The sequence below is a fragment of the Diplotaxodon limnothrissa genome, linkage group LG8 (genome assembly GCF_057381915.1).
Source record: "Diplotaxodon limnothrissa isolate DT_005_m linkage group LG8, D_limnothrissa_male_GT1.1, whole genome shotgun sequence".
NCBI classification, from domain to species: domain Eukaryota; kingdom Metazoa; phylum Chordata; class Actinopteri; order Cichliformes; family Cichlidae; genus Diplotaxodon; species Diplotaxodon limnothrissa.
In genome coordinates, this window is record NC_140603.1 from 25,977,676 (window position 1) to 26,005,666 (window position 27,991).

Genomic DNA, 27,991 nt, shown 5'->3' on the forward strand with positions numbered 1-27,991 from the left:
CAGTGCAGTGAGAACAGTATATGAATGGGAGGAACAGAGGGCCACACAACAGCTCATCAATTTTTCATTTCCTCTGTATTAACTTAAAAGCTCAGCGGTCAATACCTATATGGCACCTGAATTACCTGTGGGTGAGCAGTTGCTAGGTAGCTGCCACCTGTAAAGCAACATTATCAAGCAGCATTTAAACTCTTGTTTTATCCATAGGTAAGAGATGTATGCAGCCATTAAGAGGTCTGGAGGCTGAATGACCAGTGCAGTGACACCAACACTAACAAATACACAAAATGACCAAAAGTACAAGTGGAACTAGTTTTTTTTATCCTGCTTCATGGGCATCTGCGATGTGATGTAGACTAAGTCTTCTTTCTTAAAAAAAAAAAAAAAAAAAAAAAAAAAAAAAAAAAGAAAGAAAGAACTTTACAGAATCCTCCACAGAAATGTGGAGGATTCTGTAAAATTTGCAGTGCTTATGCAAGAACTACGAGGGTGACTTTAATGGCGATTTGGATGAAGAGAAAAAAATGTGAGAAGTGTGGCAGATGCAACTGAGCGTCTAAAGATAACCAAACAATCGGCACAAGTGTTTGGGTACAGTTTGTTTTAAAATGTTCTGCAGCACCCACTGGGTGTTACTTTATCAGCTTGCCAGCAGACTTATATAATCAGTTAGTGATATTTTTGCCATGTCCATCCGGTTTTAAATGCATTGATAAGGTGTGTGTACTCAGCACAACATGTGATTAGGAAGAACAAAAGGATATGGATGAGCAATATCTGACTGTTTGCACTTGATCTTAAACCCAAAATAGCAAAGATCACATAAGAGCAAGTAATCAAGTACTGATTCTGATCAGTTCCTTATTTTTGAAGCTCACCCAGCATTAATTATGAAATTTGAGAATTTAAAAAGAAATCTGATAACACATGATCCAGAAATGTTTTGCATTAACATATAAAAGAAACAAATTGTATAAGCGTGACTATTAAACAACAAAATACCAGGATGTTTTGCTTCCTGGACACAAAGTGTAAATAGACAACACTTTATGAACTGCATGAAAGTTTCTTATCTGTGCTTCAACTGGCTGGTAATGTTGTGAATGTCAATAAATCATTCATGTTTTAAATAATAAAGAGTGAAATTAAAAGCCCTCACTTACAATGTTGGTGCTGGATACAAAAAGAAGTCTATAAGAAAACAGCAGAAAAGCTCCAACACACTCAAACTAGTGATCTTCCTCAGACATGTGTATGATTTCACAGCGTTTATATCTTTCAGGGGTTTTGTAAGCTTAAGGAAGCTTTGATTCTAGTGAGGGACTACTTTTCTCTGTATTAGTACAAGCCTTCATTTGGTTTATGAAGAGAGACAGCACACAAAAGTTTTCAGTGGCTTTAATGTCTCATGTCACAGAGGGTTCGGCATGTTTTCTTTACCTTTTACGTGATCGCACAATGCCTCCCTGTAGACGCCGCCCAGACTGCAATGCATTCAGCATAACAATGCAGCCCAACCATTCACAAAAGAACACCTCTCTGTGTCACAGTGACAATTATGATGAATTGAAGTTCTGATCTCTATAACTAGATGTGCTTTAAAACCTGTTCTGTATTCTGAACAGCTTAGAACATCCGGCAGATTAGAGCTCAGGCTCTGTAATACATAGTTAAAAGAGCTTAAGGCATTTCTACCTGAGTTGCAGTGACGCACCTTCCACTGCTGCTCCATCAACATTACAGGAGCGATCTCTGTTTAGCCACCAACACTCAGCTTTTGAGTTTCACTTAAGCATCAAAAGGTGGACGGGGCGGTGATTTCACTTAAGAAATGGAACTGAATCTGAGTCCGTCTCTTTGAGGTTAAATTATCACAGCAGTAACCATATCAACAGTGGTCACCTTTAAGCTTATTAGGAGTGATTAAGGAGCTTAACTGGACTCATGTCTCAAGTAAAGAGATGAAATAGCATGCTTGTTTCCAACACAGAGCCACAAAAAAAGATTGCTGTACTTTTCACTCCACAGAAGGTAAAAATCAGGGTTATGTCTGACCACAAAGTACCCCAATGGACCAATGCGTTTATTTGACTCAAACATGTGAAACATCAGTGCCTGTGTTGCATGATGCAGGTAATGGGTCATCTGTGCCCCAAGCAGGAGCCTGTGTGACTCTCCATCTGCTTCCTGTTAACAGATACCTGTTGTGTGACTTGACAGACAGGTGGGCTCTGAGGCAGAAGGTGCTAGAGCTTGAGCCTTAAGGGCAGATTCCCTTCATGCCCATACATTCTCTTATTATCTGCACTCCGATGGCTTCTGTAGAAAATAACTGCACAACAAAAAGTAGCTCTGTGCATTTTTTTTAATTCAGTAAAGAGTGCTTTTAAATGAAGATGTATCTTAAAAAAAAAAAACTTCCAGTGTGTTTGAATCAAAACAAAAGTAAACATTGCCAGCATGTATATAGTGCAATATCCTTGTCACATGGTTTAATTTGACATTTAAAGGCTATGAGGACACAGCTTCAAAGCTCATGTGGCTGCCAGTTACTGACACACACACACACACACACACACACACAAAACTGCAAATGTTAAGAGTGGACTTACAGTTTTAATCTTTAAATCCACAACTGTGCTATCAAACCATGTAAGCAAGAGAAGTGTCAGCTGTTGCCCAGGCTGTTTCAAGGCTGTGCGCCAAATGCTATGGCATAAAAAGTACTGACACTTCTACAGTTTTACTGAAGCCTGCCTCTTCAGTCGTCTGCCTTACTTTATGTTTACATGATACACGTGGGCATTATGCCCTGCAAGGCCAGACCACCAAGCAGAACTTCATCTCACAAGCCCCACATCACATTTACTTTTTAACACAACCACTGATGGTATGTTCCTAAAAACTTGATCTATTACCTTTCAGATGTTCTTAGCTGTCACGTGAGGCCTTCAGAGAGCCCCAGTGTCACTGGTTGTTAATGAAAACAGATTAGAGGGGATTCATGACAAGTAGAGTACTGTAGCTCAGCTTGGAGCTGACTGCTAACAGGATGACCTGCCTTACCATGCAAGTGCCTGACACAACTAACTCAAGGTCAGTGGGGAATAATATACAGTAGATTAGCTGCCTGACATCAACCCTGATGCCCTGAGGGAGGAATTAGAGCAGCAAGTGGGCCAGGAAATCAAGAAAAGCATCAGCTTACACACTTGGCCTAGTGTTCATTTTAGGAAAGGTAGATTTAAAAGTCCTGGAAACCAATGCATCGTTTGTGTGAAGTTGTACATAGATGGGAATATGCTGTGAACAGACCCAGTGTGCATCCTACCTGTAGCTCACACCATGCCACCTCCACTGTAGTCTCTGTGTCCAGCCCTTTATAGACCGTCTTGAAAGACCCCCTTCCAATCTCTATGTTGAATTTGAGATATCTTCCATCAGGAGATGTTGCCACCGCTTTAGTCTCCACGTCCTCCTTTTCTTCCTGCTCCCACTGAGTGTCAAACGTGATGCGAGACAGAATCTTTTGCTGTTTATTATGAAGTTCGTTTTCAGAGTCCGAGCTGGGATCTTGAGGAGTGGATCTGGCAACAGGTTTCCAGTTGCCACCGACGGACCCGGCGTCGGGGTCCTGGCGGCACGTGCTGGAGCTGGAAACCGGAGACGCGGACGGCGGGGTGTCGTCTGTTTTTTCTTCCTCTGCTCTGGACTCGGGCAGAGAGAGAATATTTTCTGCCGACCACGATAAGGCTTTGGAAAGTACACCGCTGTATAGGGGAGAATCAATGTCCATACTAATTTTCTGCAGGCCGTAGGAGTTCCTCCGTGCGCCCAGCCCGTGCGTCCTCAGCACGGATGGGACTCGGGACAAACAGTCGTCGGTCATATCCACGGAGAGCCCCGGGAACCCGCGTCCTGGTATCTCTACTTGTGCATGAGACATTGTGGCAGGTTCAACCTGATTTGGAGCCTAAATATGGAAATAACAGTAGGACAGCAGAGCACCGTTACTTTATATTTGAGGTTACTTTTCCATGATGTCAGTTAAGTCAGTGGCTTTAAAACAAAAGACTGGAGACTGAATAACAGCCATATCTAAGGAAAACAAGATTAGAGACGATAGTCGGAAACGTGTAAACTACTGTAGTGCCTGTAGTGGTAACCAGCCTTAGAAGTATATGACAGATAAAGCGTGTAAAAAAACAGAAAAGTGAGGAAAATACACTTACTCAGCACATTCACTGCGTAAAAAACATGTCACTTGAACGCTCCACGCACATTAATGCATAGTTTCTTTCAAGTGATTCGTGTGGTCCTCTCGTCTTCTTCTTCTTGTCTTTCTGAAAGCTTTTGCCATAACCTACTGCGAAAGGTCTGAACTGCCAATATCAACAAAGCTCCGGAGGGCAGTTCGTCCTGTGCGCTCCCAGTGCGCGCTTCCAACTCCGCCCCCTCGCAGCTTTCACGCGCCAATAGGGCAATCCAGAAGGAGTAATTATAATAAGATGAGTGTTTGGTAATTTATCATTTTGAACCGCAAGTGTTATTAAGTTTTGATTTGTTTTATCCGATTAAAAGAATATCTTCAAAACTCAACTGTGGGAGTGACTCTAAATTTTTGAGAAACAATCCATAAGCTGCCTTTTATGACACTTTGTATTAATTTGGCGATCAGGTTCTTCAGCTGGTTGACTTTAAGCTTGCTGGCGAACAGAATGTCCACACTTTCAACTGGCCCCCCGCTGATCAAAAGAACTCCTCAGTTTCCTCTGAAATTAGATAAAAACAATGAGTCATTTTATGAGCCAAGGCTGTCCTCATTTGTGGAAAGCGATATGCTGCCCAAAGGTGGAGGATGCGCACCCGCGCCTGGCCTACAGGGGGGGGGGGGCTGCTGCTCGTGAAACAGTTATCAGCCAAACACCATTATCAGCCAAGGCCACACTGGGCCCCACCTGCCCCACAAGAGAACATACAAGGTTTTATCCACAAAGACACGCACAATTCTCTGGAGCTGTATCATCCCTCCACAGGCGGGAATACACAGCACATGATGTCAGTATGCAGTACTTTAATACAGCTGCAGCAAGGAGATCAAAACATCATCATTGCTGCAGTTTCAGTCTGCACTCTGCAAAGCTTTTGAAGTCCTCACTCGTGTTTTTCACACAACAAAACGTCGATGCACGTGAAAGAAAGGAAATAGCCAGAAAATTTAACAAATGTCTAATTTATTTCCTACAGGATATGAAAAAGAAGTTGAATATAGACAGAGATAAAGATAACAGGAGCATCACAGTAGCTACTGCACAATAATAGGATACAGCAATCTGTACATGAAGTCCACTATTATTACACGCAGCTGAGTCAAGCCAAGACTGGCTCAAGCGTCTGTTGTGTTCCTCTTCTGGAAGCATTTACTCTCAAAATAAAAAGTCCCTCTGGTGTTGCTTTCTGGAATTTCTTGGTATGTCTGGTTGGAACAGAGGAATAACAGCCGAGCAAAGATCCACAGCTATTTTTACAGAGTAAATTTGTTTACAGAGAAAAATGAGAATAAAAGTAGATGCATTTACAATAATAAAGATGGAGTAAAGTTAAAGCGGGCAGGGAAAGATGTTCCCCTAAAGTACTCAGACATGACAGTATTTAGTGCCCTGATATTCATTGCATGGTTAAATGGCAACAAATGCTACCTATGACGACTTTACAAGTAGCATGATCTAAAATGCCCCCCCCCCCAAACACTTAGAAATGATATTGGTTCTCTTCCAGTAAGAGAAGGCTTTGAATCAAAAGGCAACAACAATTAGAGGACCAGCATCCACTAGACTCGGTATTGAGGTGCACCTTATGTAGCCTTAAATGGCTAAATCTTAATAAAAATTTGTCTGTAAAGTACAGTATGAGGGCTCCCAGACAGAGGGTGTGTGATTCCAGCACAGTTTTAGAAGAACTTGACGCCTTTTCCATCATCCATGGTGAAGAGCTCGGCTTTGCCTTCTGTCTGTAAAGCCTGCAGCGAGCGAAGCAGCATCCAGTCCTCCAGACCGTGGAACTCTGGAGAAAAAGGATTACAAGCTATAAGAAAATCAAATAAACTAATCAATGAGTCAAAACACCGATCACTCAAATATGAGGTGAATAACAACTATTATCTCATAACAAACCTGCATTTCAAGTCTGGAAATATCTGCCTAAGAGAGCAAGGGAACACTTGGTTAATGTGTTGGATCTGGGAAAAACATAGGCTAAATATCTGAGTGACTCTCAAAGAAGCCAAATTATTTAGGTCACTAAGAACGAGGAGGGCTTATGGGGTGTTCTCAATTAGCAGCAGAGGACTGAGTACCACAGGGCAACTTCAGAGTCCACGCCTTAGGGGATCAGAGCCAATTTCAAGCATGCTGCTTGGAGGACCAGCAGCATAGTTTTATATGATAAGTGTTGACTCTTTGCAGTGATGCCAGATAGGAGGGATGGGATCACCGGTTTATAATAAGGCTCACACACAGTGACAATTAACCTAATGTGCATGTTTTGGACTGTAAGGGAAGAGCCCAGAATACCTGGAAAGAACACACAGAGGCACAGGGCAAACATTTAAACTCTGTACAGAAAGTGGAATTCGAATCCAGAATTCACCGCTTGTTGTGAGCGTTAATCTTTGTGCCAAAGTTCCAAATAAATCAAAATCTCAGGCTTCAGGGGCTGCACCAAACACATTTTTCACTCCTCTTGGCTATGTATGATACTTGATACTTCAGTCAGTCCATGAACTGAAGGCCCCATCAAGGTTCGGTATTTGGTAAATAAGGATTATTTTCAAGCTGTGAATCGTGCAAATCTGGTCTAGTGGAGGCCAAGATTAAACATATGTAGCTGGAAGTAAGTATAATAGGTTCCCTGTAGGGTTAGGGTGTGCTATGCAAGAAAACAAGTAAAAAATGGGCAGGTATCCGAGCCACTCTGACAAGAGCCAAATTATTAAGGAACAGGAATCTCTGACACAGCAAGACCTTTTGGCTCCCAGTCACGGGCAAAAGGTTTAGATACCACAGGGTCTCTTTCAAGTCCATGCCTTGGCAGGTCAGAGATGTTTTTAAGCACTTAAAGGATAAGCAGTATATTAAGCTGATATCTTCATAATATTTTGGGTCAATGTGTGCAGCACATTTCATTAGCATGGCATTTATTAACATTAAACAGTGCTTTACGTGCAAAAATAGAGATGAAAGAAGCAATTTGGGACTACAGCTAGGTGAAATCATGCAGAAACAGGAAACAGAGTAAACAACACAAATCAAACAGTTAAAACAAACTAGGACTGGAAACCTACTGTACAGCCAGCATTAATAAAAGCCTTTCTCGCCACTGTGTTATGTTATGTTTACTTTAACGCGAGCTGGGTTTTATGGGTGCTTTCTCCATGTGGAAAACTTTAAAACGGTGCCATACCTTCACCTTCTGTGTCATCACCATTGGACAGCTCATAAAGTGTAAACACAGAGTTGACCATACCGTTTTTGGAAACCTAAAATGTCGGAAAAAGATATAATGGTTACATTTACAGATGCGTTAAGGTGACAGAGAATAATTTTCTTTATTACCAAAAAAAAAAAAAAAGCAGCTTTTTAAAGAAAAAGACCCCCATTTTATTCTAGATGATGAAATTGTGGATAAAAATATAAACTATTCCCAAAGTATTTTATTTATTTAATAAAATATTGATGTTTGGTGTCCCTGTATTGATACAATATTACCATGCAAAATATTGCGATACTATGCTGTATTGATTTTCCCCCCATCCCACTCAATTGTCCAGTTACTTTTAAGTCTGTGAAAATGAGGGACTGTGCATAAAAATGGCTTTAATAACCAAACACTTAGTGTCAAAATTCTGTTAAAACCTTTGAATTACAGCTTTAGGTCTGTATTTCTGTTGTTTCACTTAAAATCCACTGTGGTGGATTATTTATGAACCCAACTGTATTTTCAGATGTTTCTAGCTTGTCTGTAGCTTCAATCCTATTTAATATCGCTGAAGGCTATAATTTTGACCCTCCCCTCATGACCCAGCAGTAAAGAATGAATGTGCAAACAATACTTGTTAATAAAACAAATCACTGATTGTTTCCATTGGATTTGTTGGCAAAATATAGAATATTTACAGACATATGCTTTTGACACTGAAAATATAAACATGTTCAAACCAGTTTCACTCCTTTTCAATTACCACAACCCCAGTATACAATCTGGAACAATTTTCACACATTTTTACACAAAATCAGACAGATGCAAGTGCCATAAACCTGCCCAGCACCACAAACTTTCTGGTCCAAAGGTTGAAACCACTTGCTTAGGTTACTAATGCAGGAGCTAAAGCAAGAAATTCACAAACGACTAGCAGATGCAGGACACAGATTCTGTCCACCATGGTTTTGTCCCTAGAGAAATTATCCCAACATCTGTTGCTAATGATCAGTTCTAACCTGTCTAAAAGTGTGCTGCTCCTCAAGAAGTCAGCAGTGGCTCTCGTGCTCTCGCACTCGTGCCAGCGCAGGCTGCTTTTTTTTTTTTTTTTTTAAGCACAAGGAGCAAAGAGAGCCCAAGTGGTCGATGAATACAACACTGGCCTTCTCGTTATGTCGCAGGTAACACCTACAATATGTGTGCAGAAGTACAAGGTGTACAAAACAGCACAGCAGTCGTGTTTAAATTGTTTACACAACCACAGCGGTTGTGATGTACACCCACAGCCCTGAAGATGTGCTCCATTAACCTTCACCAACACCATCTGTGTGCCAATCTCTATCATGAACAGCACAAGAAAGAATACGGCACATCTGTAAATGGCATCAAAACGCACTAGATCCTTTTTATTACATGATAATTTTCCCCCCTTACAGACATGTAGCTGATAGGCTTCCCAGACTTACTGGAAAAATGGGGGGGGAAAAAAAAAAAAACTATACCCATTTGGATCTTTGAAGGTACTAATTTGGAACCTTGACCACAAGTCTTATTCTATTTTATTATAATTTCTTAATTTGACACATGAAGTGGTAAACAGTCTTATAACCTGAACGTACAAAAAAAAAAAAAAAAGCAGAAACTGAATTAAACTAACTGAAAGTTGGAGAAAGTGAAACAGATGTTTTTTAAAGCTGCCATTTCTTCTAAATGCATCGCATGCAGTTAATCATTAAGTTTCTGTTTTGAAGAGAGAACAGACAGAAAGGAATAATCGTTGTTCAAAATGTGGGTTCAGAACAGGCAGTGTGGGGTCCAGTTTTTACAAGAACTGCAACCAAACAAAATGATTTAAGTAATTTGTGAGGCTAAAGGCAATAAATAGGTAAAATGATATAAATTTATAAACGAAAATATAGTGTACCTGATCAGCTATATTTATGAGAGTTATAGACTACCTGAAGGATGAGAAGTTAAAACTTTCTGGACCCTTAGTTTGAAGACTTGTTTGGTTAAGGCTTGGTTTTAATTCAGTTTGATGTTTTTATTAGTCCTTTATTTATCCAGGTAAAACTCTCATTGAGATTAAAATTATCATTTCGAAGAGAGACCTGGCATCATGGCAACAAAATTACCACATCAGTACATAACATTTAAAACAAATACAATATCCCACACAAACATGAAAAATATACAATAACAGATCAATTAAGAGCGAAATTAAAAACAATCACACCGAGTAAAAAAAGTAATTCTTTCGTTCCTTTAAGATGGAATTAAACTCCCACATGGTAACCAGTTCTAATAATTTCAGTTCCTTCTGCTGATTATTCCAGGAAACAGGGGCAGCGTATTTAAAAGCCTTTTTTCCTAATTCTATTCTGATTTTTGGGACAATCAATTGTATGATATTGCGAGAATGAGAGTTGATATTCTAAAAATAAAGTTCAGAAAAGTCTTCAGATCTTCATTTTTCAGTTTAAAGTTTAATTATATACCATCAACTCACAAGAAGAATCTTCTTAAGGTGTTTTATTTTACAAATACTCGAGGGAAAACCCCAATAATCATACAGTCATAGTTTTGGAGTTAAAGAAAAAGGTTTATGGATTTTGTTGGTTGGGGATGCGGTAATATCAACGAATGACCTTGTAAAACAGCTGAAGATACATGTTTCTATATCCATGTGTGCCAGTCACTCTAAACAGAGTGAAGCAGGGATAAACAGTGAAGCCAGTGTGGCCTTAAACATGCATTTTTGCTAATGATCAACAGAGGGCAGTAAAAAGAGTTAAAGTTGTATAAAAGTCTATGGGAGAACAAGTGTTGGTTGTTTCTGCTCTGTGACTCAGTAAACACTTTCCTAATCAGATTTTGGGCTTAGTCACTCCTTTCAGACCATCTTAATAAAAACCTCAAGCTTATTTTGTAAATTACAGATGTTCTTGGAGTTGGAAAGGAGGAGTACCCAGGTTATCCCCATTTACTAACATCTTACCCATCACTGCTCATTCATCATATCTAGTTTTAAAACATCAGGGGAAAAAAAGCACAAAACCTTAATAAACACACACACACACACACACACACACACACACACACACACATATATATATAAATAAAAAGAACAGTTTGTGGCAGTATGTGTTGTAATTTGATGACTCACCCACTGATATATTAACTTGCCCCATTCCTCTGGTCGTCTCCACATGACTAAACACCGAGACTTGTTTTTGTCCAACCACTCGAGGTTGCCTGAAGACAACAAGAATGCTTTTCACTTATCAACGTTACACAATAAGATTTTTTTTTTCTTATCATGACACTATGCTGGCAGGTAAAGTGAATAAAATTCACCTTTTTTCCTCAGTTCCTCAAAAACAACTTGAATTGCTTCCATTGACAGTTTTCCTGGGATTCAGTTAAGGCTAATGTGCAATGGCACAATAAGCATCTTCATGCCAGTTGTGTTTAAAATGCCTTATCTTGCCCTCGGCACAGATTAGCTGGGAAATAAAATTCAGTGATCATGTTATGACCTCAGGCCCGAATCAAGAGGGAAACCTCAAAATAAATCAGTCAAGCAGAGAGAGAAAGGGGGAGGTGGCTCTGTCCTAAAAACTACAGTGACTGCAATATGTGTCAACATTAATATCTCTGAACTATAAATTCTTCACAAGAGATTTAGCAATTGTAATATATAAAAAATAAAGGATTTAAACTAAAAACAAACAAATATTTTTCCAAAAAAAACATTAAAATAATTGAACACTCCCTTAAAAAGGAACCACAGGTTGACTTTCAGGATACGTTCTATCTTCTTGTTGTTGAACATGGGGCTTTCCTGAGCCTCCATGACATCCAGCGTGTAGAGCTTGTGATGCCGGCAGTAGGACAGAGCCAGTGAGCACCATGCCGCCAGCTGCTTCTGTCTCGTGTCAACATTGGGCTGTAGTCTGTCAGAAAAGAACACAAAGAGATTACTGCAAAGATTACCGCAAATGCTTGGGCAAAATAAACTTAATGCACGTTAAAGACACAAACACATTTTTCCTTAACCATAAACAGCGTTAATCACATAATCAAGCTTTTTTATGAATGCTGCATTTCTAATTAAAGTCAGTTTGCTCGAAAAGCCTTCATCTAGTAAGCATTTAATGTTTTATAATGAATAATTCTTTACTTTTCTTCATTGGTTCCAGAATAAAAGATGTTTATTTAAAATCTTTCTCCTGAAGTCTTGACTCATCAGGCCCCAACATCAGTGTCCAACATACTGACCCCTTGTATAGTTTTACTGATCTCCAACAAAGCCATTTTAATTACTTTAGGACGACTGCTGTGTTCCTTCGGATTACCCCCCACCCCCCTATCCACCCCTGTGGCTAGTCACGTGCTCTAATGTTGTGATGTGGACATTAATGTGCTCTCTGTGCAGAGGAGTTTTTTTTGTTTCCTGTTCTCATGCTGTCCTCCCATAGGTGCCCAGCGTGAGAAGAGGTCTCTTTATTTTCCTCTTGTACTTTTCCCACTGTTGTGTAATTTTTCAGTGTTTTCTCTGCAACGCTGCCGATCTCCAACTGTATTCCCATGTGATGTCTTTGTTGTGTGTGTAAGTCTCGGGGGGGGGGGGGGGGGGGGGGGGGGGGGTCCTATTCCTCTGCGGGGCAACCTGCATATGGCCAATAAAGCATTCATTCAATTCAATTTATATACAGCTGACTTAATCTATAAGAACGTGCCATAATTTCTTAGTAGATTTAGATAATAAATCAACATCAGAAAAAACAAATATATTTAAGCTTTAAAATAAGTGTAGTTAAGTAAATGCAATGCCCCTCTTTAGATTCCCCCCCTGCATGTTCTAGGTATTGCTGCTAAAAAGAGAGGTGGCTGCTTTCCAGGTACAGCAAAGTCTACAAGAAATCTGCCATATTTAAAGATCTGTCAGTTTACCCACAGAGACAGCTTTTATTTTAGTTTCTTCTTAATTTAGCTGTGCTATTGATGTGCAAAACAAACAGGGGGTATATGAGACATCCTAAAAACAAAAGTCTTCTTCACATTTAAACTATGCAAACAGGTGGTTTCATGATTTATTGATATTTTAGAGCGAAAACACTGGCTATAAGGAAAACTACTCATCAGTTTGGGTCCACTTCAGCCAGTTTGATTCACAGTCTTTGTGCCCGCCCTTAGCCACCTGTCCATTGGTTACAACTCTGATCATCTGTTACAGGCCTCATTGCATCATATCCTGCCAACAGAGCACCTTGCTCTGAGACTATAGGGTTACTTGCAGTTCCTAGAGTTTGTAAAAGTATAATAGAAGACAGAGCCTTCAATTATCAGTATCGTCTCCTGTGCAAACAGCTCCTAGCTTGGGTTCAGAAGGGATAGGGAAGGAATGGATCACTGGGATGTTCTCTCCAAAATTACACCATCATTACCGTATAATATAAAGTGCCTTGAGGTGATGGTTGTTTGAAATTGGTGCTAGATCAATGTACCTGAAAAAACTCAATTGCCAGCCTATTTTGAGCCAGTAAAAGCCAGTAATATAGAATAAGCAGAAGACAGTAGATGGTCAGATTTTACTTAAAGACTTTTTATTGCAAGGACAGTGATTAAAATGAGAATCCAACGTTTTGCCTGATTTTGTGTTCTTGCAGGCAGGAGCAATGTTTGGCAACATAATACAAACTTAATACAAAAGACAAACTGCACCCATAGGCAGATATGTTAACACTGACCTGGGATTAAGATAAGAGCAAAGTGTTCCATTTTTAAGTATATACATATGTGCTGCTTTCCTAATATCTGTCATATTGTAACGGGTTAAAAGTCATTTTTACATATCATGTATAAAACCAGTCTTTTATTGCAAGCCTACCCTATCATATTTGACCGCCTAGACAATAGCAGCCCCTTTAAATGTCCCTTTCGGGAAGTTGCTCTCCCGGTGATTTATCGGGACAGCAGTGTTTTACAGGGATTTCAGCACTGAGGTCTTCCTGACTTTTATTACACCAAAACGTGCAAGTCTTTAGGTGATAACTAGGTGGAGTTCTCGCTATCTCGCAGCTCATCCCATTAAATAAGCTCACTCGAGATAACAGTGGAAATCCCAAATTTCAAACACACGACGATGAACTGTTTGCCTGTTAATGTTTTAATATAGCCCCCTGAAGTCTAGCCTTAACGAGCCACTGAGACAAACCGAGAAAGACTTTAAATAAACTTCAGAAAGCCAGTGAGTGCAAAATCACTTCCCTAGCAATCTGTTTCGTTTGGCTAGCTGGCGTGCTAACATGATGCTAGCACGAAAATAAGCGCTCACCGACTCATAAATGAATAAATACTGAAAACTGAGTTACGTGTTCACAAGCTCTGCTCTGAAAAATACTGAGAAACATCTGACTCACGTGAAAAACGGTGGAAAATTGTACTGCCACGGCCACTCAAAACTCATTGCAGTGGATATGTTGGGTGCTCACAGCTGACAGCTCCCGGAAACGCGTCCAACCTCCCAAATGGTCCGACTCATAAACTTCCGATTTGGGGGATCGCAAGAAGAAAGATTTCTTTCTCTAACTTTTTTTTGTTTTCGTTGTTGTTGTTGTTGTTTTTACTTAGACCTCAGCATTTACAAAAAAAATCAGCTTTATGATTTTTTAAATGTATTTTGTAAATTAAATTAAAGACCTGTACCCGTGTTAAATATTTAATATTTAAGTTACACCTTTTGGCATTTATAAAGCCTTTTATAAAATAAGCATTTTATTTCCTCAGCCTCTTCAGCACGTGTAACCAGAGTTTGTTTAATTGCAATTGTACAATAGTTGTGCAACCATTTGCTTTGACAATAAAATATATGAAGAACAGTTAAAAGTGAATAATGACGCAATCCTTTTTATTCAACAAATGTCGAATATTAATTTAACCGAAAGTGTTTTTCACTTTAGATTAATATTTAGTTAAAATTTTCATAAAATGATAACTCAAATCAAAGAGTAGAAAAATTGTTTCAAGCTGAGGGCTTAAAGCAGTCTGAGGCTTGAACTTTTGAATAACATGGTTTACTTGTATATATGTTGACCCCATTATTTGAAACCTTGGAAATTATTATTTATGAGAACATCCACAATTATAAAAATATACATGACAAGTGTAACAGGCCAGCTTTAATGAAAAAACAAATTCTTAAATGTATTTCTCCCATTTACAGCTTATAAACACATGATTGCAAGAAAAAAACATACACACATAAACCTTTTTTAACAAAGTTATTTTATTATGGAATAACTTGTGCATTTTCACCAACTTGAAGCATAAATATGCCATCTATTTCTATTTACATGTCATAAAGCTACAATCCATGTTTCTGTTCTGAATTTCAAACTGTTGCTACTTTATATCTCTGTGCTGTTATTATACAATTTCTTCAAGTACAGCATGATTGAAAAATGATGTTTTCAGTTGAAAATAATCTACAAGTTGCACAAGTACTCTAAGTCACCATCATCTATTTCATAGCAAGAAGTATTAATATATTTTTTTACACATTTCTATATTACAATAAAATTCCTGCGTAAAAATGAGGCCGAAAAAGAAGAAACAATATTAGCATAGAATCTCAGATATTGCCATGAGTGATAAACTGTAAATTACTAAAAATAAAGATAAAAGCAATAAAAGAAAATTTGCTAAAGAGAGAATTAATGCATTTCTCCAAGTTTGACCTATTGGTTCTATTATCACTGAGATTTAGATAAACCAAAACAAAAAAAGCAATAAAATAAAATCTCCAGAAAGTGACTTGTGAGATTTAGACACCTAGAGTTCCAGGGAGGGAGAGCAATTTGTTACAGTCTTCACTCCATACACACACACACACACACACACACACACACACACACACACACACACACACACACACACACACAAAACAAGCTCAGTGGCTTTGAAACGGTAAACCAAACAACACCTGTCAACACCCATGTAGCTCGACTTCCTCTCCTGCAATACTGCCAACGTAGGGTCTAACGGTGTAAGCTGCACACGACAGAGAAAATCCAGATAAAACAGTGGTTAAACATGCTTCAAATATCCTCAGCGATGAGCACGTGAAGATCCCTTTCCTAGTCTGAATAAACTTGAAGACCCCTTTCACATATTTTACAGAAGGAGTTTAACTTTCCAGATCGCACAATGAAGCTGCTGATGTGCAAATGCAAAGGTAAATCTATCTCTTTAAACAATTTGACCACATTTACATGTTGGCCCAGGTCTGCACTGGAGGTTTGTTACTGTTTATTGGAAGAGATAGTTGTATTCGTTCAGGACGAACTCCACTATCTGGTTCTGGAAGACCATGTGCATCGCGATATTCCCCGACTCCATCTCTGGCCGAAGAAGCGTTGGGCCGAACACAATTGCCACATTCTGTACAGTCATACGATTATCCTGCCCATATTCAATAACCCTGTGAAAGAAATTCAATAATTATGACAAATCCTCTCAATTTCAATATGAATATAAGCACAGTAAGCAAAATAAATAAATAAATAAATAAAAGATAAAATGCAAAGGACAGAAAAGTAAAGTGTCACAAACCTGTGTAAATGCCCGAATAGAAGCTTCATGGTGTCGTGGTTTGGAGCAGGAAGTGACTGGATCAAGTCATACATGTGATCCCGTTTTGTGTTGAAATCACCAATTCCTAGAAATACATAACAATTGTTAATGATCAATGGCAACACTCACTGCAATTTCACCTGTAAAAATTGATGATATAGCGCTTAGAATTAGGCTTATTGTTAATTAAAGAATGCTCACTGATGGCTGAGATGAACTTATTAAAGTGGCTGTATGGGAAAAGCGGCTCAGAAAGCTCCCGGAAAAATAACTTCAGCGCTCCAGTGATGACGTGAACATCTTCCCACTGACCGTCCTCGAGGTCCAGTTCATCTGTTTATACACAACACATGCACTTGCTATTAAAACCCAGCAGGGGTCACTGCTGTCTAAAATGAGCCTATGAGATCAACACCACAGTATGTTCCTTGCCCATGAGGTGACTGACTGAATTAATTAGTTTAACACATTGATTGATTTTACCGTGATCGGCCTTGAAGCGCAGTTTCTGAATGACAGCGAGGTTCCCACTGACTCTGTAGAGTCCATCAATATCCAGACCTAGAAATCAGCAAGTAAGCACCAGCGAGTCAGCTGCTTGATCACGCACACAGGAAGATATACTTTGTAATTATTCCACTGTGATATAAATAAGGTGTTACCTCGCCTTTCCACTGCATTAATACATTTCTCTACAAAACTCGGTACTGTAGTCTTTTCATGTGCGCACAATGTCGCAAGGTCACAACCAAAGACATTTTCTGCAAAGAATTAGAAGAGTTTGATTACACACAATATCAGAAATGAATATTAAATATACTCATAACTCTTGAAGACATCTAGTTGGACGAAAGCATGGCTATTACACACTTCCTTAGAATTTCATTGTGTTTGTTTTGCCATTTTGCTGTCCATGCACTAGAAATAAGCTCTAAACAGAAGTGAACTGAACTGAAAAGCGGGTAGGAAAATTCAAAGCAGCTCGTATTTAAATGCTGATATAGGCACAACATCAGTGCTCAGTGTTTGGGAGGCACAAAGACTGATTTTTCCCTCCTATTCAAATCAGCCAAAGCCTGCAAATGACAACAAAGCTCTACATTTCCTCGTCTGAAATCACCTCTGATGTAGCCTTTTTCTTTGACCGTCTGCAACGTGGGACGCTTCATGAGGAACTTCATCAGTTTGGTTCGGACCTTCTTCTGCTCTGTTTCTGCTGCAGTGGTGGTTGCAGCTGTACTTGTAACACTTCCCCTTGCTAAAGATAGCAACAATAGACATTTAAAAAGGATGGGAGGGTAGCTCACAAATGTCTTATCTATCTAACTGAAGCACAATCATTATGCTGCTCATGCCACAGTTAAAATCAGAGATAATTTGCTTTTTTTTTTGCTGAAGTAGAAGAAGCTGTACTTACATTTTCTCTTGTCTACGGCACCTCCCACCTTCTCATCTGTGTTGGGGATCTTTTCATAAATGTCTGCATCCTCCTCCTCAGAATGATGTTCCTGGTACTCCTGGTAAACACAGACAATCAAAACAAATGAATCTTGATGTAGAGTTTTTCTAATTTTACCTTTTTTTAAAGAAATGTTCCATCTAGTGACCACGTAGCTAAAAACAGAAATCTACTAGCTTCTTAACTAGGAAAAAATGTGAGACAATTGTGTGTTTTCTAATGCTGTGGTTTTCTACACATTAAATGAACTTGATATTAGTTTTAATTGATTTTTGTTTTTAGCCAGAGTTACGCTAGTAGTCTAGAACCAAAGAGCCAAAGAACATCCAGCTCCCGGTCTCTGGACATCCAGCTTTGTAGGGGTTGCTTGCAAGATTGTCCAGAATGAATGGCACCCCTTTGGAGGTATAGCCCAAAATACAGTCCCATAAAGTTATGTATGCTTTCCCAGTGTACTCATCTGTGCTAATCCAAAAGCATGAAGCTCAGATGTTGAATATCCAAATATAGCACTTACACAAAACTTCATTGGCAAATAAGCTAATGTTTAAGGCTTCATCTGAGCTGAAACATGAGTACATTTGTTGACATGGCAAAAGCTTTTTCTTAAACTTTGAGCAAGTTCTACCTGTTTACCTTTGGGTATTTAACACTAATTATTAGGGACTTCAGGCGTGAAGCAGCAGCAGCAGAGATCTGCCTCCTGTCATCATCACCATCAACCACAACAACCAGAAGTTTCTGTTGTGATCTTCTAATGTCTAGTTACCGTTGGGTGCAATTAAGCTTTGGTGGTCAAAATCTGGCTCCCTGTAAGTGTTGATTTATGCCATTTATTGATACAAAATTTAAGAAACTTGATGAAATATGCGGGTTTGTTTTGTGTAGGAGCTGAATTGGAGTGAATATCTACACAATGTTATTAACAGGAAATGGAACAGATCAACTTCTATAAACAGATGCAAATTTAATATTTTCATATAAGAAAAAAATAGAAGACAAATAAGCTATTAAACCATTTTAATGCAGCCTAATTTTGATTATTCTGTAAAAGCAGTTTAAAGACTTACAAGTTGCCTTATGGTGTCCACTAAGACTTTATGCCAGTCAGTGATGATGCTTTCGGTGTCATATTGCAACAGAAACTCCACACCATTCTTTCCTTTTAACTGAAATGCAGAAAAATCACAGATTAAAAGAATTTATATATATATATATACATTTTTATTTTTGCAAGCACAAACCCAAACATATGATGTGACTCATAAATCGCTGCTAGATTATTTATAGAAGAGCTCCTGTTACTGACTGAACTCGCAACACTTTTTTCAAAGAGGAAGTGAGTGAGATCTTATTTTAGCTGTGCATTTATGGAACCAGCTCTACTAAAGCACGAACACACCCACATATACAAAAAAACATTAAATCGCACACATAGAGAGACGTCCCGCCCATATTGAAAATGAAAACAATTCACTGCTCTCTTGAACAATAAGAGCTGTAAGGCCTTGAAGAACTGAAAGACTAATGAATCTACAGCTCCTTTCTTCAGGAGGAAGAATGAAGCAACTTGTGTGGCAAATAAAAGCTACATGTAACATCATTATGTTCGCAAGTTAGAAAACTACACAACCCAGCTAATACATACAATATATGGACAAAAGTACTGGGCACCTACACATTACACCTACAGGAGTCGCTCGGCTGTGGAAACCCATGACATGACGTTCTTGGTGCAGTTTTCGTGCTGATTTTAGTGGCCGAGGAGGTGTGGAACTGTTTATTGACTGAGTCAGCAGAGTGCTGGCGATTTTGATGCATTGTATGCCTCAGCACCTCTGCCCTGTTACTTTACATGATCTGCCACTCCATGGCTGAGTTGCTGTGGTTCCCAAGTGCTTTACAGTTGATCGTGGAATTTCACAAACTGACTTGTTGCAGTGGTGGCCTCCTACTACAGTACCATGCAGGAAATCTGTGAGCTCTTTAGAGTGAAGCACTCCTAGGCTCGCTGTTTGATTATACAACATTATACAACTCTGGCAAAGCCGCTGAAAACACCTGAATTCAAGGATTAACCCTTTAAACCCTAACCTAATTTACCCTTTACAGCAGGGGTGTCCAACTCCAGGGCTCAAGGGGTGGTGTCCTGCAGGTTTTAGATGTATCCTTGATCCAACACAGCTGATTTAAATGGCTAAATGACCTCCTCAACATGTCTGGCAGTTCTCCAGAGGCCTGGTAATGAACTAATCATTTGATGCAGGTGTGTTGACCCTGGGTGATATCTAAAATCTGCAGGACACCGGCCCTTGAGGCCTGGCTTTGGACACCCCTGCTTTAAACCCTAACCCATCGCCGGTGACGGGTTAGGGTTTAAAGCAGGAGTTTTTATTGGAGTGTGGCCCAATACTTCCCCCCCCCCATACATTGTAGCTAATATTACTTCTATAACTGCTAGCTGCTAAAATGATCTTTTAAGGAAGTGAATTTTCATATATTTAGCGAGCTTTTAATGCATTTTCATAGTGTTTCGGATCTCAGTTCTATAGTTCGAGGTCAATTGTCTTCCCCTCCAGTGGGCATGATTTTCAGTGTGAAATGTGGGGCACTGAGTGCCCTCCTCTTTTCTCTGTTTTTCTGTTCTCTGACATCCTGCCAGTGACATCAACCTCTGTATGCTATTGATGGTTATTTTGTTTCATAGACAAGAAAGAAGGCTTCCCGTGGGACCTGTAATCGAGGATGCACAACTTTAGCAAGTGTTTGTTTTTGTGTTTGATGCTGAACACACTTGGAATAGAGGACGAGTCTATGCATAAGCAGATGTTTATATTCTTTTTTTTAGTATTTCAAATGAACAACAGGGATCAGAGTTTTTTCCCTTCACAGTTTGCAACTGTAATAAAAGATGCACATCTTGTGACCGCGTGTGTTCTGAATTAAATTAAAATTAGACCTAAATATAAAGCTTGTCTGTTATACTGTTATACTTCTACGGCATCTGAGACCAAAAACTAGCACAGCAGGCTATAACAAAAAAAGTAGAAGAAGAAATCATGCAGTTTTATGTCTTTGAAATGCGGCTCTGATGCTAGGATATCTCATTTTGTTAAATATCTGCATCTCTGGTGAGAGAGAAGAAATGAATCAAGGATGTACAAGCTTAGAAATGAGCACTGTCAACGAACACACCTCTAAAACATTCTTTTTGCTCGATTTGTCCTTTGTGGCCCAGCCAATCGTTGCTCCGCGCAGATCCACCGCAACCTCCGGGACAATGTGATTGGTTTTGTTCTGCAAGGAGAAAAACAAAATCCAGGTGTTTACAAAACTGACGGCACGGCATTCCAAGAATCAAGATGCCTTTAATAAAAGATGTGGCTGTCCTTGGCAGCTCGTGACCCGAGGGCCTTAACGCATTCTCATAAAGGTGACACCTCAGCTGGCAACACGTTGCAGTTTAGGTTTTCCTTTCCCTCTCTCAGGTGAGAAATGTGATAGTATCGTGCAGATGATAAGAACAGATAGTTGATATTTAAAATCAAGAAGAAAGAACTGAAAACTTATTTCATGAAGAGTTGTGACTACATTTAGTCACAACCCTGCCAGAAATGAGCAAGAATGCTGTGTCAGAGCTCCTATTATTATGCTCATATCATTAATATGAGCGCTTCCGTTGTTAATACAAAGCGTATACTATACCGCGGCCCCTGATGATGCAGATTTTGGGTCCTTGTGGAACGTCAGCACCCCTCCATGGAGAACAGTCCACGTTGGGGCCCAGTTTTTCCTGGAATGGGAGAAGATTCATAAGTAACACAGAAACTCGAGAAATGTGAGTAAGATACTTGCAAAATACACCTCAAAGCAACCTCTTACCTTACTTTCCTTCCATTCTCAGACACTTTTGTTTTATTAAGAATTCCAGCTTTCTCCAAGTTCTGCACCTAAAAATACAAACAGTAAACATCTTTGAATTGTTAGCAGATCATGTTTAGTTATCAGGCTTATGAGTAAAATTTACTTGTGGGATGAAATGAAGGGCAGCAGGTTGAACGCAAACGTCTTCAGCAGCATTATGCATACAGAGTATATTAAACAGCACTGCCTTCTCTATTACAATACACTGCATAAAGAATTGTTATAATTATTAATTTATTTTATGTTTCACATCCAAGGGTGCTGATTTTACTTCGCAGCAGTTTGCTTCTTTTCTTTTTTCACCCATTCTGTTGTAGATTTGCTGTTGTGCATGGGATTTCTGTCCTGTAGCATGACCCAGCTTTACCTGTCAGACAGATCTGTCCTCAGATTGGGCTCTAGAATTTTTTACTATGCAGAGGTCAACTCAATCACTGCAAGGTGCTCAGATCCTGTGGCCGCTAAACAAAACCAGATCATCACCCCTCCACCACCAGGGTTGACAACTTGTAGGAGGTGTTTGTGTCGATACGCCATGTTTGTTTTTCACCGAATGTGGTGTTGTGGATTATGGACAGACACCTCCACTCTGGTCTTGTCTGTCAAAGGTACCGTACAGTACAAGAGTCTGGTGGTTTGTTCAGATGCAGCTTTTCAACACCTGAAGACTAGCTAACTGTCAAAGTTTCTGTTTTTATAGAGATGGTTACACTCACCGATGATCAGTTAATCCAGTTTACTTGATTAACAGCACCTGACTGTTATTTAGACTCTTATTTCTTCTTACGGCATCCTTGGCATACATTTTTGCAAAAATTTGGAAAGCTTCAAATACACTAACATGACATGCACAATGTGCTAAAACTATGCTGTTAGTCCTGTTATGTGTTGTTTAAGGCTTTAAGGCAACAGCACAGCAGCTTTTCTCTAGAACAGGGGTCTTGAACAGACAGTGCCAAATGCAGCTCTTCTGCCCATCACCAGTGACTCCCTGTGGCTTTGACAAAACCCCGCCCCCAAAAAACAGATGAATATGAAATTGATCAACGTCTCAGTAACAAAGCTGTTTTCAGCTGCTCCCTCAAAATTGGTCACCACAGCAGGTAGCTCTGCATTCCTAAAACAAACCCCAAGGGATCTGCGTCCCCTCCCCAGACTGAAACAGGAAATTTACACTTGTTAGGCAACTGTGTGAACCACAACACTAAAGAGACGCTAACACCACAAGACTTCTAAAACAGTGAGCCACTATATAGTATATAAGTAAATGTCAACCCAGTGTGTGCAAAGTTGATTTCCGGGGGACTACTTTTAGAGGATACGCATTGATCAAACAGTGGCAGGGTTGTGTAAATTTTCAACATTCTTATAAAATTAAGTACAGCTGCCAGAATGAGAGCTCAACAGATAAAAATTCTAGGAAGAATCAATTTTGGTTTAAAGTAAGAAAAAAGAAGAACTTCGCATAACTTGTCCTTTGATCTACAAGAGTGACTTTCAGGCCGGATCTATCACAGTTTCAAGACAACAGATCTGTCTTCAGCCAGATGCACATTTAGGCAAAAACATACAGCAAAGGGTTTGCAGGTTTCCAGCAAGGGTGAGCAATGGGGTGATTTCAATACAGTACAGTATTTAATGCATGGAATGAAACTGGTTGAGTGCAACAAATGCTCGGCTAATTATCTAAAAAATGACACCTTTTGCCCATCATAGATAGATGCACCTATCTATAGATCAAGGGCAGGCAAGCTCTCTAACTAACCACCCACATTGTAGCGCAGCCACTTTGAGGTCAGATAATAAGGATTTCTCCAGGGCCAAAACCCAAAAGCCTTAAGAGAGAGACACAGAACTCCTTTCAGTTAAAGGTGAAGATCAGAGTAATTTTGTTGCTACTGAGAATTCATCAAAAGCAGTCAGTCAGTACAATCCTTGGCAGGACATAAGCTCCGCTCACATTTTGCTGCGTCTCAGGAGAGTTTCCTGTACTGGAGCTGTCACTGGAGCTGTAGTCTGACGTGTTCCTCCTGTGAGTCGGGGCGAATCTCTGAAAGACAGTGAGGAGATTTGTCATTCAAAAAACCCACAAAGCTTACCCAAGCATGTAAATTTAAATTTTGAATAAGCAGAAATCAAAATCAGCAGATAAGATTTACATTTCTTTAAATGATTAACATCTTATATCATCAGGAGCTAAAGTAACTCTTACATGATGAAATATGTGCTTATTTGTTGCACTATAGCTGCAAATGTAGCATGTACTGGAAAAAACAACAATGTGTTGATAACACTTTGAAGATAGCGTTGCTACACTACACTACCAAGTGAGACTTGTTTAGAAGTGTAGCAAAGGGTGAATGATTAAACACCAGTATCTCATTTCACCAAAATAGGATATCTAGGAAAACTCATCCCTCGCCATCTGAAATTGGTTGAAAAGTGAAAGGACTCAGTTCCTCCTCAGTTCCTCTGCAAACCCCCCTGACAACCAGCAGTTTCATACTCAGACTCTTCTTTCTATGGAAATACGAAATACTACACCACCGTGACACAATGGTTACCGTGTGTGAGGAAAAATACGTTTTGACTGACTCTGAATCTCAAAAAATCCATGATTCACATGTAGGTATATATTAATGGCTTAAATGTGCATGTAGGTTGTATAGAAGATGCATTTTGCCCTGTCATTTTCTATGATGTGGCTTACAAGATTTAGATATCTGAGGCTGTGGGTGGGCATCCTGTATGTGTAAATCGGTGTTATCTATTTATCTCCATGCTTCACATGCATAGGTGCACTGCAGCCCTGAAAGTTTTTAGACTTTATTTGCCACAAGGACTCAAATGCTCTGGATTAAAACAGTCTTTAACCTGTTAATCCCTGACTATGCAGGTCATGTACTGAAGAGTGAGCGTCTTGTGCACTGCCCCTTGCAAGCTCTACCCAGGCTATCTGGCATTGTGTGCTACGTGTGAAAACAACTTTGGGCAACGTCCTGACTTGATTCTCCAAACACCACCTTAATACTTAGTTTTTAGTTTGACTGTAACATCTGTCTAGGGATTGCAGATATGAAATGTAGTTTCTTGGCTTCTTAAATCTGTCACATTTTCTCAGTGTTCAATACTGAGCACTATCCTTGTTAATATGGCATTAAATGGTTAGAAGAACAACAATCACCTAACAATATGCACTTGGTTTTAATTTTTTTAAATACACAATTGTATTACCTAACTTATTATTATAATTCTGGTCTTTTTATGTTTCAGGTGTGCGACAAAAAAGAAAAAATAAACTGTTGCTTACAGTCTTTGTCATCATTCAGCCTTTTCACACTAATAAAAAAATGAAACTTTATATCAAAAAGATGACAGTTGATCCAAAGCCTGTTTTTCTTGGTTTGAGTAAACTCTTTGGTTCCAGTGAAGAGAAATCCAGTGTTGTGCTCTTGAGCAACACGGTTGCTTTGAACCCCTGACTGCTAGAGGTGACTTGTTTAGCACAAGCCCTTTATTGTATACCAGAAGTCGCAGGTGTTTGTGGAAATATCGCTTTTTGCTCTCCCTCATCCTCCCTCTCTCTGTTTCTGTAAATAAGCGTGGTGTGGAGCTAATTTGCCTTGCTAAATAAGGGTTAAAAAGCATAGTAGTGTTGATTGTTAAACAGGTACTTACCCTCACCACTTTTGCCTGACTAAAGCTTTCTGTTTAACCCAGGCGACACACCCTGAATACGTGATACAGCTTGTGCTTAAACAAGCATGTGCTATTAGTGGGTGTATATGCATGTGCATGTTCGTACCCCATCTTCCTGGGCAGAGCTGAACTGAGCAGGTCCCACGGTGTGTCTCCAGTTTTTGATGACAGACATGCCATCCGCCTCAACGCCATTCTCCACCCTCAACTGGCCATAAGCTACAGGGGCCTAGAGGGACAAAACACAGTTTAGTTTCATTGATTAAATGCAAGAAAATGAGTGAAAGGACGCAACTTTAAGGATCAGTGTTGCTTTAATTTAGACAAGTGAAAGTTTGATCCTACTTATCTGCCAAAGGATATGAAATATAGTGCTTTAGTTAAAATTCATATTCAAAATTTAATCCTTATTTCAGAGCCTGAGTATGAGACGGCTCAAACCCTCAGGTAATCTGGAACAACTACCTGTCTCGTTACACTCTGTGTCTCCCTAAAACTTTTATACTGCAAGCTAATTGAATGAGCTCCCAGTTTATAACACTAGCTGTACTCCAGCATTAGCAGTATTCAAAAATAAGCTAAAATCATCCCTGTTTAGTTAAACCTTTTAGCAGCATAAAATGATCACTTTATTAAATGTATGCTACATTTATAGATTTGATTTCTAGGACCGTATCATTTTTACTGGTCTCCTGATCATCTTAATATTATTTCAGTTTTAATTCTGCTTCTTAAGATTGATTTGAGTAATTGATCTTCTCTTCTTGCCTACTGTCTTAGTGTTGCATGCAACTGCAACTTTTGCGGTAGCTTATGCATTGTGCAGAGAATTGTGCTTCTACTCTGTAAGAAGTTTTCTATGAATATACATATAAAGTTACGCTTGTTTCCTGTTTATTCAAATCTACTATGCAGTAAGTAGACGGGTACAGGAGTGGCAGTGGCTGTGGTTTAGGAAGTAGAGTAGGTCATCTACTAATCGGAATACTGAAACACGAGTTGCTCATAGAAGTGCGACTGTTTGATAGAAACACCTGGAATAAGAAAAAGTTGCTGTGTGAATGTGTGTGTGAGGGATGAACGAGACATGTTGTATAAAGCACTTTGAGTGCAGTACAATAGAAAAGTGCTGTATTCAAACTAGTCCATTTAGCATTACGTAGAAATTGATTTTCATAATTTATATTCAAACTGTAAAAACATGTCTAAGAATCAGTGATAATCTTGCATGAAAAACGCTGTCGACTACTTTGTTAAGTGGTGTGAGATCTTTACCTCGGGCAGGTTCCACAGAGACCTGGAGCCATCTCTTAGATAGTAGTAGGTCTGCCCCTGCTCATCCAAAGATTTGATCCACTGTTACACACAATGCACTTGTTTTAGTTAAACATGTCTCGGTGTTACAGAAAAAGTTAATTACTGTAAATAGTTAAAAAAAAAAAGTCTTGCTCAGGTAGTTTCACTTCCTTAGGGCTAAAACAACGCTCACACATGATCTGCTGCATGCTGCTGGAGAAAATGTTACTGAAAATGGTATCCACGCTAATCTCAGTGCAGATGAGGACTTTGTCGCATATTTGGATGTAATGTAATTACAAACTAAGACGCTTGCAAATGCACATCACATGACCAGTCATGCATGGGCTGGGCGCGCATGGTGCAGCATAAACAGGAAGCAGAGAACTGGTTTCTTCTTGAAAATACTACAGAGGAAGAATGGCAATAGACAAACAGTACAACCAGAATTTTTTCCACTTTGGCTGCCAATGAGGTGAAACTGTTACTGAAAGAACTAAGTGGTAATTTGAGGACAGAATGTAGTTTTACAAAGCAAACCAGGACTGTAACTGTGATTTATTACTAGAGGAAATCTAGGTAACAGGAGAGGAGAACTCAAACAGCCCAGATATGATGTTTATCTTATTTGTTTTTTATGACTAACAAGACCCGAGCACCACCCGAGCACCACTTCAAAAACTTTCTGTTTGAGTCCACGAAGAATAAAACACTGCTCCATATTTGAACTAACACTAGGGTTTCCATAAGACTTTGTTTTAAAGGTCTTAAAAGTGGCGTGGATGCTTGGCATTAACACACTAAAATGACACGTTTTTTGGCAAAAACATATTATAGTGAATGGAGCCTGAAATCCTGTCCAGGAGTCAAACTGGGTGGACTGCACGTGACGATTTTGTAACTTTCCAAAACAGATCCATGGTCTGTTCACACAGTAACCGGACAGAAGTGTGTGATGGGGAAAATATGCAGTGTTTGTCATTTTCTCTCAACTCTATTCTTAGCCACACTAGCTACACGCCTCCCTGGATAATTGCACAACTGGAATGACGTCAAAACAATCACAGATAACATTGATATACTGGGTTTCCAAACAATCATCATGGTAACTATGCTGGAACGTGTTTGAAGCCGTTTCATCACATTTTCAAACGTTTTGCAGGATAATTAACCTGAATTCTGATTGGGCAGACCTGATCTGGAGAGTTTTCACTGGTGAACACCCACGTCCCATCTTTCTCCACAGTGAGGTTCCAACCAGCCGGGGTGTTGCGGTCCAGGTTGGCCCTGGGGATTACGGGCCGGGTCACATGGGTGAAGCTGTAGTCTTTTGGGATTGGGGCTGGAGGTCCTGTGGCATGGGTGTCCTCATAGCCCTCTGGTGGATCTGCAGGCGGGTAATCCTCCGAGGGGTAGTCCTCCTCCGGTAAAGGAGGCTGGGGATGAAGACACAGTACGTTAAGTTACACATAAGTCCCACTCAGGGTTCAACACATGAGC

The 27,991-nt window shown here is 39.6% G+C and overlaps 3 protein-coding genes across 3 annotated transcripts in view; all 3 read right to left on the bottom strand.

The window, feature by feature from the left end:
- Nucleotides 1-4,376, bottom strand: part of wnk4a (WNK lysine deficient protein kinase 4a) — a 50,350-nt gene extending 45,974 nt beyond the window's left edge. The window contains exons 1-2 of the mRNA XM_085361561.1: nt 4,233-4,376; nt 3,332-3,973 (exon numbers count right to left, since the gene is read on the bottom strand). Coding sequence (XP_085217687.1) covers nt 3,332-3,946 — 615 coding nt within the window. The 5' untranslated portion in view covers nt 3,947-3,973; nt 4,233-4,376. The remainder of the gene's footprint in view (nt 1-3,331; nt 3,974-4,232) is intronic.
- A 901-nt stretch (nt 4,377-5,277) lies between these two features.
- Nucleotides 5,278-13,981, bottom strand: vps25 (vacuolar protein sorting 25 homolog). Its single transcript, XM_085360988.1, has 6 exons — nt 13,902-13,981; nt 11,287-11,432; nt 10,834-10,887; nt 10,643-10,731; nt 7,462-7,537; nt 5,278-6,063 (listed from the first exon to the last, which is right to left on the bottom strand). Exons 1-6 carry the CDS (start codon nt 13,946-13,948, stop codon nt 5,951-5,953), a joined length of 525 nt encoding a protein of 174 aa, XP_085217114.1. The 5' UTR covers nt 13,949-13,981; the 3' UTR covers nt 5,278-5,950.
- A 1,726-nt stretch (nt 13,982-15,707) lies between these two features.
- The window catches only part of arhgap27 (Rho GTPase activating protein 27), a 28,060-nt gene continuing 15,776 nt past the window's right edge, over nt 15,708-27,991 (bottom strand). The window contains exons 3-17 of the mRNA XM_085360989.1: nt 27,685-27,927; nt 26,471-26,551; nt 25,302-25,424; nt 23,457-23,546; nt 21,455-21,522; nt 21,278-21,365; nt 20,768-20,869; nt 18,643-18,741; nt 17,531-17,630; nt 17,234-17,371; nt 16,776-16,874; nt 16,597-16,674; nt 16,315-16,446; nt 16,093-16,198; nt 15,708-15,961 (exon numbers count right to left, since the gene is read on the bottom strand). Of these exons, the coding sequence (XP_085217115.1) occupies nt 15,790-15,961; nt 16,093-16,198; nt 16,315-16,446; nt 16,597-16,674; nt 16,776-16,874; nt 17,234-17,371; nt 17,531-17,630; nt 18,643-18,741; nt 20,768-20,869; nt 21,278-21,365; nt 21,455-21,522; nt 23,457-23,546; nt 25,302-25,424; nt 26,471-26,551; nt 27,685-27,927 (1,719 nt within the window). The 3' untranslated portion in view covers nt 15,708-15,789. The remainder of the gene's footprint in view (nt 15,962-16,092; nt 16,199-16,314; nt 16,447-16,596; nt 16,675-16,775; nt 16,875-17,233; nt 17,372-17,530; nt 17,631-18,642; nt 18,742-20,767; nt 20,870-21,277; nt 21,366-21,454; nt 21,523-23,456; nt 23,547-25,301; nt 25,425-26,470; nt 26,552-27,684; nt 27,928-27,991) is intronic.